This window comes from Abramis brama (genome assembly GCF_963993115.1).
Source record: "Abramis brama genome assembly, chromosome: 9".
NCBI classification, from domain to species: Eukaryota; Metazoa; Chordata; class Actinopteri; order Cypriniformes; family Leuciscidae; genus Abramis; species Abramis brama.
This window is the reverse complement of record NC_139971.1, coordinates 35034572-35050433: the sequence shown is the minus strand read 5'-3', so window position 1 is coordinate 35050433 and position 15862 is coordinate 35034572. Positions and strand designations below refer to the sequence as shown.

The following is a 15862-nucleotide window of genomic DNA, read 5'->3' as shown; positions in this document are numbered from 1 at the left end:
AAGAAGCTTTCATAATAGCCATCTGATGCAATCACAACATTTACAGGAAACACAGTGAAAACAAATTCTAAAGGCTGTTTCTCAGTACGCGTGCGCAGTGCGTGGGGCTTCAGGACAGGCTCCACGTCTGAACGCGAGCTCGTCCCAGCCAATCACAGGCGGCCACAGTGTGTTTGGGGAAACTACACGCAAATACTTCATGGCTTATGAGCCGTCCGAAACTTCTTGAATCAGGAACCTCTACCTTTCCTTATCGTGTATTGTCCTTTTGACTTATCGAGTGGTGAAGTCTTCGAAAATTACTGTAGATATTTTATGCGACCATTAATATAGTTCTAATTGGTTAAATTGCGAAGGAAAAATGGAAAGTTCTAAGGTCTCGGATAAAGAGACTATCTCGCTGGTTATTAAAACGCCAAATCAGTTTCACGGCGATCAGCTGATCGAGGGAGTGCGCGTGGACTGGACCGTAAAAGACCTCAAATGTCACCTCTCCGAGGTTTATCCCAACAACCCGGTAGGTTGGTTTCTTATTTTATGGGTGTCGGGTTACATCTAGCGAGTCGTAAGCATTCCTCAACATACAACACCCAGCTAGCATGGCTGAGCAATGCAGGAAATATCTTACTGTCAATAAATCATTCGCACTCTATAAACAGAAGATACATTTCCACCCCATTGGTTTCTTTTTTTATAGTGTTAGTAAATTAATAATTTATAACATTATTCCTCTACTGTGTAGTTATTTTGCATTATACGGAAGCAACTACTAGGTAACGTTACGTTACATGTGGAATTTGTTGTATGTTTTTACTTCTCACACACATCTGTCATTTCAACCATTAGATTAATATCATTGTGCAAAAACAGACGGTTACACTTTATTTTACAGTAACGTTGTTGCATTGTACTCACTTAAATAAGTATTTAGTAATATTAATTAACTACATGTTCTTACTATAGAGTTAGGGTTTGGTTTTCGGTTAACTACTTGTAATGCATAATTTACTGTTATTATTATAGTAAGTACATGTAGTAACGTGTAACTACGTCACCTTGAAATAAAGGTACTTTCTAGGTACTATTTGACGTTTGGACTCATTTTCTTTTAGGCTGAGAAAGACCAGAGACTCATTTACTCAGGCAAGCTGCTTCAGGACAACCTGCTTATGACAGATGTTTTCTCAAAGGTGAGGGACTTTACCATCTATGGGTGCTTTTTTGTGTTTATTTCAGGGTTGACAAGTGACTGCAACAGACATGTACACATGGGTTGCCATGCATGAGGCTTACACTTGTTTACTTTCTACAGTATCTTATCTTTACCTGCTTCCAACTATGAAAAATAAAAAAAATTGAATTCCAGCTATTTCTTTGTTAATATTTAAATTAAAAAAAAATCTATGATTTTGAAACTTTATTATCATTTAAAATTATAAAATTGTATGTATTATTTATATTTTATGTGTATTATATATTTAAATTATTTTATTATTAAACAAATACAAATTTTAACGAATTATTTGCAGGCTATTTTTATAAAATACTCTTCATTACCAGTAGGAGCATCCAGAAAAATCTATCAAAAATAATCATAAGCAATTTTGGCATTTATGGTAGAAATAAAGCATGGCCATGTCCCTGAAACAAAATTCAGGGTTACAGAAAAGATTCATTGTATAAATTTAGCTATCCTGAAAGGCAGGGGTGTTGGCAAAAACACTGATAGTTTTGTCATTGTTTTTGTCAAAGCAACAACAACAACAACAAAATGATAATAACGGGAGGAACCACAGACACCTCTTGTACTGTATCCTCAGCCTGATCTTCTTATCATGTGCTCAAGTTAGTCTAATTTAAAGCTGCTCAGAGAAACAACACTTAGCAGCCTCTCAAGAAGCGAGTTGTGAATTTGAAAAAAGGACATTTGTTGAAACGTGGTGAAAGCCTGTCTCCTGATCGATGTCATGCCATCAAGAGCGTCAATGTGAAAGTCTCATGGTTTATCCAATCTCTCAAAGCTTTCTCTTTCACAATATGATAGTTCCTTTGATGTATGCCTTTGCCACCTCAAAAAGCATGTTACCTCTTGTTTCTGTCAAAAGAACTGAAAAAAAAAACTTTTTCTGCAGGTTCCTACAGATACCAAGCCTACGCTTCACCTGGTGTGTGCTGTGAGACCCCAACCTGCTGCCCAGCTAGGAGCAAGACCCAAAGTATGCTATTCCCATCTACTGTTTATATTAGGCTTTTGCCATGTGGTAAGATCTAGTGCTACATGTAAAAACAGACATTCTGTTTATTTATAAGTTTCATGTCCTGAATTTAGCTCCAAGGCAATATATTTGTTCACCTTACATTATGGTTCAGATGTGGCGGTTTACTGTCACAGGGTAGTGCTGTGCTTGTTCAGTTGGGTGGAGATATCACCACACAGCTGCTTACTTCCTGTTCCGTTCTGCATCCTTGTTTGCATAAACCAAATCCTGTAGCAAATTTCACATGAAGTTGCATAATGTCTCATGCATCTGTTCTGGTTTTCCTGCTTAAAAATCAAGTGTTTCTCTTTCTAATCTTTGGTGTAGGTGACATCAACACAGCAGCAGAGTTCCCAGCCCTCCCCACTAACTGCTACCCAGAGCTCAGAGTCTCCAGGACCGTCCGTGACCTCCACGGATGGCCTTAGACAGCGAGGTCATGCTGTCTGGCCCGACACTAGTGCTGACACATCTACGTGAGTTCTTGTCTTTTGTCAAATTGATATTCAGTGCTGTAAGTGTTAAAGGTGTATGAATGTTAATGTGTAAGTTGAGTTTAACGTTAATGTTTGTCCTTCATTCACAGGCCTGTAACAGCAGCGATGACCCACCCAGCCTTCCCCACGTACTCCCTTTACAGTCCACAACAGCTTCTGTGGTTGCAGCAGATGTATGCCCGCCAATACTACATGCAATAGTAAGTACACCCTATATAGACATTACATTGTTGGGCTGCACGATTAGGTTAAAAAAACCATGTAATTGCACACTATTTCCTTCCTTATCTAAATTGCGATTGTAAAATGAGATAAATAAATAAAAAAAGCTCCAGGTTTGCATGTTTTTAGGGCTTCACAATTTGGCCAATTTTTTTATTATCATCAAAGTGCCTCTATATGCTTTTTCGAATATTACATTTCATGCAATGTGTAATATAGCTGTTTGTGAACGATCAAAGTGCACAGTGTCTCCTAAAAGAAAGAATCGATTCTGAGCGGCTGTAACTAGTCTTCAACAATTCCACTCTGTTACATACCCACGTAACAATGTAACAAAGTTACATAATGCCAGCCTATAGTCTTCATTTGCTGCCCGTCAACAACGTGTTGTCAACATGTCGAGAAGACACTGTTTCAGCGCTGCGAATCCACTTTGTATGCAGTTCAAAAGGACAAGGACTCACTGGAATTGGTACGGAAAAACCGATGCCATTGTGCTTCCGTAGCTAAAGTTCATATATGGTGATAACTGTAGACCAATCACAACAGACTGGGAGCCGTCTGACCATTTAGAGCAGAGTACATTCGCAGAAAGGAGGGGTTTAGAAAGACTGAATCTTTGACCAAACTGTTTTCAGACTCTTTGAGAAATGTGATGCATATTTTAGGAGACCTCCAAAACAAAATTAGGAGCCTTTAAAATTGCATAGTAGGGGCACTTTAAATGTATTATTACTATTAAATAAAAATATTAGCAAGATTGTACAACCTGTGAATGAAACGTCTGTGTTGTTTCAGTCACGCTGCCATGACAGCTGCCGCCTCCGCTCCGATGACCGTCCCTGCCGCTGCTACCTCACTGCCTGTTGGCCCTCATCAAGCCGCTGTACCTGCAGCTTTACCCAATCAAGGTCCCATCAACAACCTGCCAGCCAATCAGAACGCCCCAGGTCCTGCGTTCATCAACCCAGAGGGAGCAAATCAGAATCTGAGAATGAATGCCCAGGGTGGCCCTGTGATGGAAGACGAGGAGGACATAAACCGCGACTGGCTGGACTGGGTGTACACCGCATCCCGATTGGGTGTCTTCCTGAGCATTGTGTACTACTACTCCAGCATGAGCCGCTTCGTCCTGGTCATGAGCAGCCTGGTTATTATGTACCTGTAAGTTTAAACTGAACGCCAAACGTCTATTTTGTAATTTTGCAAACATAATATTCAGAAACATGTGGTTAGTGTTTTCGAGTCATTTGTTCTGGGATTGGACTACACTGGTCACACTGTATGTTTTTAATTCACTAAGGAATCAGTTCATAAGAGTCATTTGTTTGGGAGTTGGACTCTAAAAAGAATGAGTTGAAGTTCGCGCTGTATGTTTTTGATTCACTAAAAAGAACAGGTTCATGCAGGTTATATGTTTAGGGAACTGGACTACACTGGTCACACTGATTGTTTTTGGAAAAATGCAAGTGTGAGATCCGTTAATAAACACAGATACACACTCAGTTAGATAACTTCAGGCTTTGAGTGTACAAACTATCAAACATGCATTCCTGAGCAGTATGCTTAGTTTAGCTTATGCAAGCAAAAATTAGCAGATAGCACTTTCTGATCCCTGATAGATAGATAAAAACATCTTCCTGTACATGACTGCTGATTGGTTGGTGGCATTCTGGGACTTATTTTGTTGAGCTCCAGCTGTTATAACTGATAACAATTAACTTCTGATACTTTATCTCTGCAAACGTGGCAGTTTGACTGCTCTGCAGACTAGTGCGTAGCACTCCAGCAATATTCAGCTTGATCTGAGGGTGTTCAATGTTATGGCCTTATCTTGACCCACCCCACCGTACAAACAGTTTGGGCGTCCTCAGTGATTTAGTAATGTATGAATGAGCACAGTTGAGGTGCTAATGGCTGACTATTTTAAAATAAATTGTGTAATTTTAATGGAAATGGAGCTTATGGAGGCCTGATTTCCTTTTTGAAGCTATTCTTATGGTTCTTTTTCTCTCTTTCAGACACACCGCAGGCTGGTTTCCTTTTAGACGGAGACCCCAAGCCAGGCCTCACAATCAACCAGCACCAGAGATCATACAGAACCAGCAGAACCAAAATGAGCTCAGACATCCAGAACCAGTGAGTCATAGTTTCTGTTTAAGAAAGAAAATAAGAACTAATTATACTTGGATGGCGTGTGTAGGCGTGTGTGTGATTTAATAATTCTCATTTTGTCCTGAAGGTGCCGCCCCCTGCTGAAGTGGAGGATGCCGAAGTTGTTGAACCCGCCATGATAGCAGTGCCTGTTACCCCAGTTAGACGACCCCTCCTATGGACGGCATGGGTGTTTTTCAAAGCCTTTTTCGCTTCTTTGATACCTGAGGCTCCACAGGGCATTGCAAACTGAATTGGAAGCAGTCGGACTGAAACGACAAAACTGGACCCTAGAGACCCTTGGCTTGACCATTTAGACTGGACATTATACATGAAGGCTACAAGTACTACAAATAGTAGCACTTTCCAGTCCTTTGCCTATGTGAACATTGGTTGCACATTCTGTATAAACATGGACATGGAGTTGTAAATATTGCTGGACAGTTTTTGCTTAGCACTTTAGATAACCACACCGACTGGAATCAATGGTATCAGTCTCCTGGCCTGATCCTCTTATATAGGCTTCTGTCACCAGGGCTTCATTCTCTTGAAGTGCTCTACGATGAGTGATCCAAGGATTAAACTCATGGGATTATCTTATTAAGGTTCTAGTATAATGGACAACGAAGGCCATACATTGATTTTGCATGAATTGATGGAGGGAGAATGCATTTGTGGCACTTTGAAGCTAATGGTGTTTATGCAAGTTAAATATGCTTACATGTGCTTTTTTTAAATTGTATTCAACCTGTGAAATGAATATTGTTAATATTTATGAAGAAGGTTTGGTATGCGTTCAAGTAGTTTGAGCAGAATTTGCAATTTAAAGAGCACCAGAGTTTGCTGTTGACTTTGAGATGAAACAAAGGCGAACGAATTTCAATTTCAGTGACGTGCAATTCTGCATTTTCTTTACACAAAGGAACTGCACTTTAGTACCTGCAAGAGTGGAGGACAGAAATTAGGACATGTATGGTTCTGAGAGACTAAAAAATAAAATTTTAATCTGGTATTTATCAACACTGTAGCATTGCTGTCATTTAATTGTATGTATAAAATAGCATTGTTTAACATTAATAAGATAAGCCTCTTTGTACCAGAAAATGAAAAAAGAAATAAACAACTTTGTTTCAATTTCATATTGAAATTCTTTGAAAAGTGTAATAGAAATGCGAGCTGCATTCTGTTTGTGTAGCATAGGTTTTCTCCTATGTTTTGATTTTATTTTTTGGCTTTTAAAAAAAAATAATTTTAGGTTTTACCTTTGGCCACATGCGGACTAATAAATAGTCATACACACTTTTGTCCAACTGAAATGGTATTATTGAGATTTTTGCAAGTCGCATTACAATTGGCATCTGCGTTGTGTGTATTCTAAGCAAGAATGGCAAACTTTTTTTATTCTTTAAATATTTGATATTGTGCTGTTATGTTGTCACACACTGGCTTGACTTGATAATCCCAAGATGCTTGACGCAGATGAACGATAAAATCACATTTAATAAACATCAGGAACCATACATAAAGACACCAGCACAAACCTTCAACCCAAGACAAAGAACTGAGGAATTAAATACACAGTGGCAATGAGGGAACTAAACGGGAAAAGGGAAACTAGGTCAAAACGGAACAGAAAGAACTTCAAACTAAGAGTCCCAAAATACATAGACCAAAATCGTGACACATGTAGCCTATATTTGGACAGGCCGATGAATACTGTAGTGATGAATAGAATACTTAACTACACAGAAACCTATCGTGGCCCGATTATAATATGTATGCCTAAGCATACTCAACTGTCTGTTGGCTTGCATCTGCTAACCATAATAACTTGTTTTGTATGGCTTATTCCTTTCTAAAGCCACTTCCTGTGGACTGTGGTGATGACTGTCCATTTCGGGGTGTCCTATCTGCACTTTACACCACCGCCTAAGAGCTTGTCCACCCCTATGAACTTTGGCCTACTCTTGTCCACTCTGTCCTATCTCTTATTTGTTTTGAACAGCAGAATGTCCAGAAAAACATTCCTGTGCACGGTTTACTGTCCTCCAATAACCTTGAGAAACATTTGTTAGTCAACCCCATGTTCTCCTCTGTTCTCCAGAAGAGAGGCACTGCAAATCAAACATTACAGGCCCTGTCCTCCCCCTCTTCCTTTGGGCCTACCTCTGAATCTGTCCCTCCTACTCAAATACTTGCTGAAAGAGTAGCCTGTGTAGCCTCATCTGTGTCCATTCAGACTTTGTTGAGATGGAGAGGAGTACAGCGTTGTTCCTTTTTCTTGCTCTGGTCAAAATAAGTAGTTGCTGTCTGGATCTTCCCTCGGCCTACAGGTTTACAGGAGTTGTTTGTAGACTTACCTATCCTGCAGCTGTAGTCCGTAAGTATTCTCTCAGTGATTTATGTACTTAGACCTTGTTTGTAAGTGAGTATTATGTTTTGATATTCATTATTTTGGAGCAGAATTCATTCAAGTGCAAAATAATAGTAATTTGATTAATGCAAGATAGAAACAAGGCCAAGAGTTGTAGTCAATACAAAGTTTGAGGTTAAGGTTTATTTTTAAAGGGACAGTGTCAAATAATACAATCCGTGGAGCTGTTTTAACAATGTTCCTGGTCAGTTTTTTTTTCCATGCTATTGCAATGCATAGTAACAGGAGCTTAGTTTCAAAACCGTTATGGAGGTTGAGACTTCACAAATTGAACATTGCTACTTTTCTCATGAACATGCCAAGTTGAGCTATGGCAGAAGTCTATTACACTCAAAATGGCGTTAAGGAATTGCAAAAACAGTTTAGGAACTGTTAGTACTAACCAGATAGCAAAAAAATAGGTTATTTTGTTTCAAAATGATGGTAAAAATAACTTCAAACATTATCAAGACCCCCTTTTTTCATGCAGAATAAATTATAGTATCTGTTTTTTAATAGATAGTTAATGTATTAAGCATGAAAGAGGTGTCATGCTGTGTAACGTGCTATTTTTCATTTAAAACAGTTGTATAATGTATCATTTAAAGCTATTATTAGAATATTTGTGTAATATGTAAAGATTGTGAAATAGAAAATGATTGCAGGACAATTCAATAAGAACAGCATAAAAGTCAATACAATTATAAAACACATTATCAAGTAAAATGGAAGAGACATAAAACCTAAAATATTCCCTTATAATTATACATTTTAACTTAAAATATAACTAAACTAAGTTCTAAACTTAAAAACGTGTTTTTTTGGCTGCCAAATCACTTTAACTTAAAATATTTACCCCCTGAAATTTAATCTAATATTTCAATTATTTAACAACACTGTCACTTGTTCATAGTTTGTTGATTAATGAATAAAATATTCAGGTTAACAAATAAAATATTTAATCTTTTTATAGGATGTGTTTTAAATTGTTTGTTTGTATTTAAAAATAAATCAATTTTAAATGTTTATGATTTAATTATTAGCTTCTCATCAACTCATAAACCCCATGCGAGTTTGGGAAACCCTTGACTAGAGAATAAATATCTCCCTGCCTTGATTCCTCAGTGAATGAGAAGACCACTGAAGTCATACAGGCCGCTTTTCAGCATGCCAGATATCCCAGCGTAGAGGGAGAGCGATCAATTGGCTTTGGGACGGTGAAATACGGATTCCACAAGTAAGGAACTCCTGCAGTTGCTTACATGTTATGTGGTAACATTCTGTATCTCACGACACTCTTCTTTCCCACATCACCCACAGCTTAGAGATCCATAACCTTTCCATCGGAAAGAGTGAGTTTGAGCTGAAAGAGAATGAAGGAATTGGGATCTCCATTTTAAACGTTTCTGCTGTATTCAAAGGGACCATCAACTATGGATATGGCAGCTGGCTGTGAGTGTTTCTTTTTATTACCACAAATCAGGTTTCTGTCATAGCACAGCTGTGGTTTAACCCTGTGCTCTACTCTACATATGATTTTGTAAAACAGTGGTCTTTTGTTTAAGCTCTCAACACGCAAAGATCTCCTTATTGCTGTTCACATTGCTTCACTGAACAGCGTTCATTAGGGCGTTTTGTCCAAAAGTGCTCCTATCTGGAGAAAGGTCTTCAAGGTTTCTTCCACACTACACTTATATTTCAGTTACAGAATCATAGTTCGTTCTGTTTTATTTATATTTATGCTGTCAAAAATGAAGTAATATCTATTTTCAAGGTACTCAGCCTTCAGAAAATTTGATTATGAACCTCAGGAAGACAGACTAAACATTATTTTAGCTGAAGCATTTTTATGAAGTTTGCAAAATTTCTAAATAATGTCTAAAATGTCTAAATAAAATTTACAACCATGAACTGTGATTTTTGTTGTTGTTGTAATTTCATAGAAATAAGCATTAAATGGACATAAAAAAATATCCAAAAATCATAATTCATTACCTAATAATTTTGAATTTCATCATTCTTACACTTAAACATAACTTAGGCTATATATGAAGAGTTCAGATGCAAAAGCCTCTAAGTGCCATCTGAAAATTTCTTCTAGAATGGTCATTTTTATCAAGCTCGTATATTTAAGTTCAGTAATTTCACTTAAATGACAATTAATAGGTAATCTTCATTGCCATTAAGTGAAATTACTGAACTTATACAAGCTTGATAAAAATTATCATTCTAGAAGAAAATTTCAGATGGCACTTAGAGGCTTTTGCATCTGAACTCTTCATATATATATATATATATATATATATATATATATATATATATATATATATATATATATATATATATATATATATATATATACATGTATGTATGTATGTGTGTGTGTGTGTGTATAGTATATAGTATAGAGTATACATATATATAGTATATAGTATATATATATATATTTCTGCAATAACTTAACAGAGTTTAATATTTGAATATTTAAAAAAAATTACAAAAGGGATTTTTAGGAATCTTACTTTTTATGTATTCATTTTTAACATGGAATTTGTGCCTCTATTACTTGAAAGTCACGAGACAAAGTATACCGTATTTGTGGAAAGTACCATTTATTGTTGCTTAGTTTACACTATGTAAATTTGCATTGCCATGTTCTTTCTTAAACAGACTCAGCCTGAAACAGTCACTGGATTTTGAAGTTGAGTCGCAAATTGACCTGGTCATCAATCCAAAACTATGTGAGTGAGTCACATTTTGTTTAGACGGCTCTGTTTGACATTACTTACTTAATCCTGAATTCCCTGTACTAGTTATTGTCTAAAAAAATATGTGATTGTGTGTCAGACTGTGGAAAGGGCAGAGTGGCTGCAGACACATCAGACTGTTACCTCACATTTCACAAACTGAAGCTGCTCCTGCAGGGAGACAGAGAGTGAGTTTGACATTTCACATTACTGAGAGACACTAGAAGTGATCAGACCATACAACGATACAAACACCATTTAGATCTGGGCTTTGATTTATATCTAGGTCAAAGTTTTTGGTTATGAGTAAAGAGCACTTCCTGGAGATCAATTTGACACAATATGTTCCACCCTTAAGCAGCGCTAATTTGCAAGAGCATTTAAATGACTCTTATTTTGACTGTGTGCAGACCTGGATGGCTGAAAAGAATGTTCACAGACATTGTGACTTTCACAGTGAAGTTAGTAGTAAAGTCACAGGTGAGTGTGCCTAGTTTCCTGTTCCATATGATTGTCCAGCTAACATGTTCTCAGAATTTTAGCTAACGTTCTAGCACTCAAACAATCATTATTCCAGTAACTAGAACTTTGTTTTCTGTTATCTGGTTATCATTTGTTATCAGGTGCTCAAAACATTAGCACAAAAACATTATTTTTCCTTTCTAACAGATCTGTAAGGAGATAAACAATGTGGCCAACATACTAGCGGCCTTCATACAGGAGCAAGCAGGTAAAATTCAGAGCTTTCATTTGCCCTTCTTTAATGTAACAGTCTTGTGTGAGTGTGTGGTTATGTGTTGTGTGTATCTGCTCTGTATTGATGTGACATCTCTCTCTGTGTGTGCAGAGCAGTTTATTAGTGATGGGAACATCGGTGTAGACATATCTGTGACCTCTTCTCCCATCATCAAATCTAATTATATAGAATCATATCATAAGGTCTGAGATTTTATTCTTAAAGATTTTGTTCAAATAAATGCATATCGTATTATGTGATTACTGTTGTTCTTCTGATAAACAGGGTTTGGTTACATTTTATAATGTGACCTCAGACCTCAACACCTCTGTGTTTAACCCCTCCCAATTGAATGAGAACCGCATGCTTTACTTCTGGATCTCCGATGGGCTCCTTGACTCCATAATTGGCGCCGCACACCATGATGGACGATTTATTCGCAATATCTCTGGAACAGATCTCACAGTATGATATCATTCAGTATTAGATGTGTTTGGAGCCATTTGTATTATGAAAGTTTGTAGCTATACGCAGCATTTGTGTGATGTAATACATGCTTTTAAACTCCAGGGGGTGCTTTTGAGCAGATGTTTTTGCATCTAAATGAAAAACATGAAAAAGGTAAAACCTTTTTGCATTGAAAACCTTGTTCTAGGAAAACGAAAAAAAACCCCAAAAAAACAAAACTAAGACATATAAGCAAACACTATATTTACAGTGATAAGTCTGTGTAGTGTGTATGGAATTAAAGGGTTGTTCACCCAAAAATGAAAATTCTGTCATTAATTACTAACCCTCATGTCGTGCTCTTAAGACATTCGTTCATCTTCGGAACAAAAATGAAGATATTTTTAATGAAAACTGGGAGCTTTCTGTCCCTCCATTGACAGCCTAGCCAACTACCACTTTCAAACCCCAGAAAGGTAGTAAAAAGACATAATTTAAAGTAATCCATGTGACTCCACTGGTCCGACATGCATTCACGCAACAACGTCTTGGGTCAACACAGCACGGATGCGTCATGGTGCTCTTGTGAACGTTGGAGATTTAATATTTTGTGAATAAAGTGGTCAATTATTATTTATTTTTGCACAAAGAAAGTACTCTCACAAAAGAAAGTTCTTAAAATTGAGGCTAAACCACTGGAGTCACATGGATTACTTTAATGATGTCTTCCTTTCTGGTGCTTGAAAGTGGTAGTTGTGTAGCTGTCAGTGGAAGGACAGAAATCTCCCAGATTTCATTTAAAAATTCTTCATTTGTTCCGAAGATGAACAAAAAGTCTTACGGGTTTGGAACGACACGAGGATGAGTAATTAATGACAGATTTTACATTTTTGGATGAGCTAACCCTTTAAGTTACTACTTGTATTACATACATTTTCATAACACAAATTTGAGTGGAAATAGTGCTTATATGACAGTAACAAAAATGAGCTAGAGCACACACACACACACACACACATACACACTCACACACACACACACACACACACACACACACACACACACACACGTATATATATATATATATATATATATATACACACACATACATACATACATACAGTATACATACATACATATACATGTGTGTGTGTGTGTGTGTTTATATAATTGTATTTAATTTTTAGTTTTAGTTATTTTAGCAAATTAAGTTAAATGATAAATGTTGGAAAAAAATATATATATATATTTAATTTCAGTTAACGTTAATTTATTTTGAGTAACATATTTTTTTTTATGGTTTTAGTTTTAGTTAACTATATTAACCCTGCAATGTCTATTTTACAGGATCTGTTTCAGACAGAGCTGTCCTCAGCCAGGCCTGAATTATTGAGCAAGGTACTAAAGCACTCATTACAAATATTCAAACCGCACAAAGGGGAGGAAATGACCGCCATTTTAGAATGACTCAATGACTCATTTTATACACAGCCACTGGAACATGCAAATAAATTGTTTTCCCTCCGAAGCACACCAACCGTCATTTCAAACTAGAGCACCTGCGTGTTTGTGCAAGTGTGATGGTGGATTTTACATTCTCTTTAGTGGCTGTCCTCAGAGGGTCCAATGTTAAAGGCGAGGAGTGTGTCAGTTCCACACTTGCGGACCACCACAGAGGGCTCATCTGTCAGAGCTGTGGCTGGAGTCGAGCTCTTGCTGGATAGTCAAGACGTGCCAGTACTTTATTTTGAGACCGTAAGCTAAAGCACATTAAGGAGATACAGCGGGGGAAATAAGTACAACTCTTCTGATTATTCTTTTCACTCCTCTATCAGAAATCTTGCGAGGAGCACTGGTCGAGGCAAATTTATGGTGAAATTATTGTCTTTCCACTTCCGTATTATGGCCCCAACAGTGCTCACTGGACCATTCAGAAGCTTAGAATGGCGCCTATAACCAATGCCATCATTATGTTTTGCAACAATTAGGTTGCGAAGGTCTTGAGACAGCTCTTCGCTTTTACCCATCATGAGATGTGTCTTGTGTGACACCTTGGCAATGAGACCTTTTTGTAGGCCATCATTTGGGACTGAACCAGCTGTTATTAATTTCCACTGACAGGGGGCTGGATTGCTTTTTAATTACTGTAAGTTTTCAGCAGTTGTCTTGGCTTTCAATGCCTTTTTGCGCCTCCCTTTCTTCATGTGTTCAATACTTTTTCCCTGTGTCATTTCACATTATTACACATAACTTAATTTCTGAACTTATTTTTGTTTGTTTCTTTGTATGTATGGCTTACTTGGGTTGTTACCAACATCTGGTGAAAATTTCATGTCAATAGCACCTTTGGAAATATATTTACTGAGAAAAATGATGACGTGTTCAATACTTATTTCCCCCGCTGTAGATATAATGACAAAAAATGCTTGTTATTGGGACAGTTTCCCTATGTTGGGTTTTCAATGGTTTATGTGCTTACAGGATGTGACAGTTATTGTAAAAGCCTCATATGCAAAGAAGAAACTAATTCTGAAAGCCACTGCAGAGCAGTAAGTTATAAAGGAGATAGATTCTACACAATCACATTTTAAGTTTTATGTCCCTGATTTAAAGTTTTCTTTTCTGTTTTGTGACGATTGCAGTATCTCTATAGAAAAAGTCTCCACATCAGAAGGAGCCACTGAGGTGAGAATTAATTAATTTATTTATTTATTTCATACATCACCTATTTTATCATCATAAATGCTATATGACCTCCTCAAAGGTGGCAGACAGCTTGAGAGTTTATCTACAGGAGGCTGTGGAAAAGATGGGAATCCCCAAAGTCATATCATGTAAGTGTGGCCACCATAACCAAGCAATATAAATCAAGTGTTTCTATATCTTTGCATCATATTTCATCTCTCCCCTCAGACTTGGAGCCAGACTTAACCGCTTTGATGGATGAACAGGGACTTTATCTCTTTGACATCATCAATCCTGAAGTTTTACCTCAGGACGTGAGTATATTTCACTAGCAGATAATTATCAATCTGTATTTTACAGTCATAATGTATGATATCAAAGAAAAACACTTTGAACGGTAACATTGTCTTATTTTTTAATTGTGAATGTACAGGGGTATGTGGTAGTCCAAATGGATTTTGGTTTTCCACAACATCTGCTGGTGGAATTCCTGAAGAGGACACTGGATTGACAGTCTTGTCTTCTCTTTCTCGCACAAAAAAAAACAACAACAAAAAAACAACAACACTCAGACATGCACACATGCATTACAAAAATATGAATGACTCTTTCTGGCAATTTTGCTTGTTTGTAAAGATGTTTGATGTTTTGTGTAGCTGATTGTTACGTCCGCTGCAGTTAATAAGGGGTATAGGGAATAACCCCTTAATAACTGTTCATGTTTAAACAAATGGTTTCAACATGAAGGGAGGTGGAAAAGAGTCGTTTAGGTAGCACACAAGACACATGTGAACATACAGCACAAAATGGCAACCCACATCACACAGAATTAACGTCGTCTCTTGATCACAATCCCCCATAGAATAGCAACAGACAACGAACAAAGCATTTTCTCTCGATCCGTGTCAGCGTTTCCGTTTAGTATCCTGGTGTCCGCTAATTGGACGAAAGCGGAGGCAACGTCATCGGCTCCAACGATGATTGACAGGGAGCAGCACCAATGGCGCAGAGCTAAGAAAGTGAAAGTAAAAACAAACAGAAAGGGGAGGGGAACAACACAAACAAACAATACAAAACGGCACCAGCCGTGACACTGATGATCAATTTTGTAAATATGAAAATGTGAATTACATGTTCTTCAGTAATATGATCTCATGACCTCCATAATGCAACTAAGAGATTGTATTACCATTATTAAACATTTCCTGGTGCTGTCACACGATTGTTTGTTTGCAGGTTTCTGGTTAAACCTGTTCTTCTTCCGAAAGACATGGGCTATTATTTTACCAATTCTTAAAGGGATTGGTCACCCAAAAATTAAACTTCTGTTATCATTTACTCTCATCTTGTTTCAAACACTCTTTCCTCAGTGGAACACAAAGGGAGACATTTTGAATAATATACTGGTACGCCAGTTTATAAGATAGGCCTACCCCTTTTCATGCAATTACAGTTAATGAGAACTGGAGCCTTAATGAGCACCAAGGAACTAGGGCAGTTGTCAAGATTTTCTTCTGGGAAACAAAATTAAACATCCAAAATACATATTTAAGTGTTTATTTTATTACACTTTATCAATGGTGTCTAGATTTTCTGTACAATAGGATGTCCTTTAAGGTTGTTTCCTTTAAATGAGTTTGTTTCTCAAGCACTGAGTGCACCTATGCACCTAGGCTATGTGCAGAGGGGTTTGTTCTTTTATC

At 37.3% G+C, this 15862-nt stretch overlaps 2 protein-coding genes across 2 annotated transcripts; both read left to right on the top strand.

The window, feature by feature from the left end:
- Positions 1-111: 111 nt before the first annotated feature.
- On the top strand, positions 112-6270 carry herpud1 (homocysteine-inducible, endoplasmic reticulum stress-inducible, ubiquitin-like domain member 1). Its single transcript, XM_084125233.1, has 8 exons — positions 112-517; positions 1113-1190; positions 2133-2216; positions 2586-2734; positions 2845-2955; positions 3776-4141; positions 4999-5116; positions 5220-6270. Exons 1-8 carry the CDS (start codon positions 362-364, stop codon positions 5382-5384), a joined length of 1227 nt encoding a protein of 408 aa, XP_083981359.1. The 5' UTR covers positions 112-361; the 3' UTR covers positions 5385-6270.
- A 963-nt stretch (positions 6271-7233) lies between these two features.
- On the top strand, positions 7234-15503 carry cetp (cholesteryl ester transfer protein, plasma). Its single transcript, XM_084125096.1, has 16 exons — positions 7234-7511; positions 8670-8781; positions 8865-8996; positions 10215-10285; positions 10392-10479; positions 10702-10771; positions 10961-11021; positions 11139-11230; positions 11313-11492; positions 12822-12872; positions 13080-13229; positions 13956-14023; positions 14117-14159; positions 14239-14308; positions 14388-14473; positions 14593-15503. The coding sequence occupies exons 1-16, from the start codon at positions 7382-7384 to the stop codon at positions 14668-14670; spliced, it is 1482 nt and encodes a 493-aa protein (XP_083981222.1). The 5' UTR covers positions 7234-7381; the 3' UTR covers positions 14671-15503.
- Positions 15504-15862: the final 359 nt, after the last annotated feature.

What these genes read in the sequence shown, in the direction of transcription:
- herpud1 (XM_084125233.1), top strand. Translation starts at nt 362, where the DNA reads ATGGAAAGTTCTAAGGTCTCGGATAAAGAGACTATCTCGCTGGTTATT. An exon ending in AGCTAGGAGCAAGACCCAAA is followed by an intron (nt 2,217 to 2,585) that starts GTATGCTATTCC and finishes TCTTTGGTGTAG; the next exon opens with GTGACATCAACACAGCAGCA. An exon ending in AGCCTGGTTATTATGTACCT is followed by an intron (nt 4,142 to 4,998) that starts GTAAGTTTAAAC and finishes TCTCTCTTTCAG; the next exon opens with ACACACCGCAGGCTGGTTTC.
- cetp (XM_084125096.1), top strand. Translation starts at nt 7,382, where the DNA reads ATGGAGAGGAGTACAGCGTTGTTCCTTTTTCTTGCTCTGGTCAAAATA. An exon ending in GTGAAATACGGATTCCACAA is followed by an intron (nt 8,782 to 8,864) that starts GTAAGGAACTCC and finishes CATCACCCACAG; the next exon opens with CTTAGAGATCCATAACCTTT. An exon ending in GGTCATCAATCCAAAACTAT is followed by an intron (nt 10,286 to 10,391) that starts GTGAGTGAGTCA and finishes ATTGTGTGTCAG; the next exon opens with ACTGTGGAAAGGGCAGAGTG.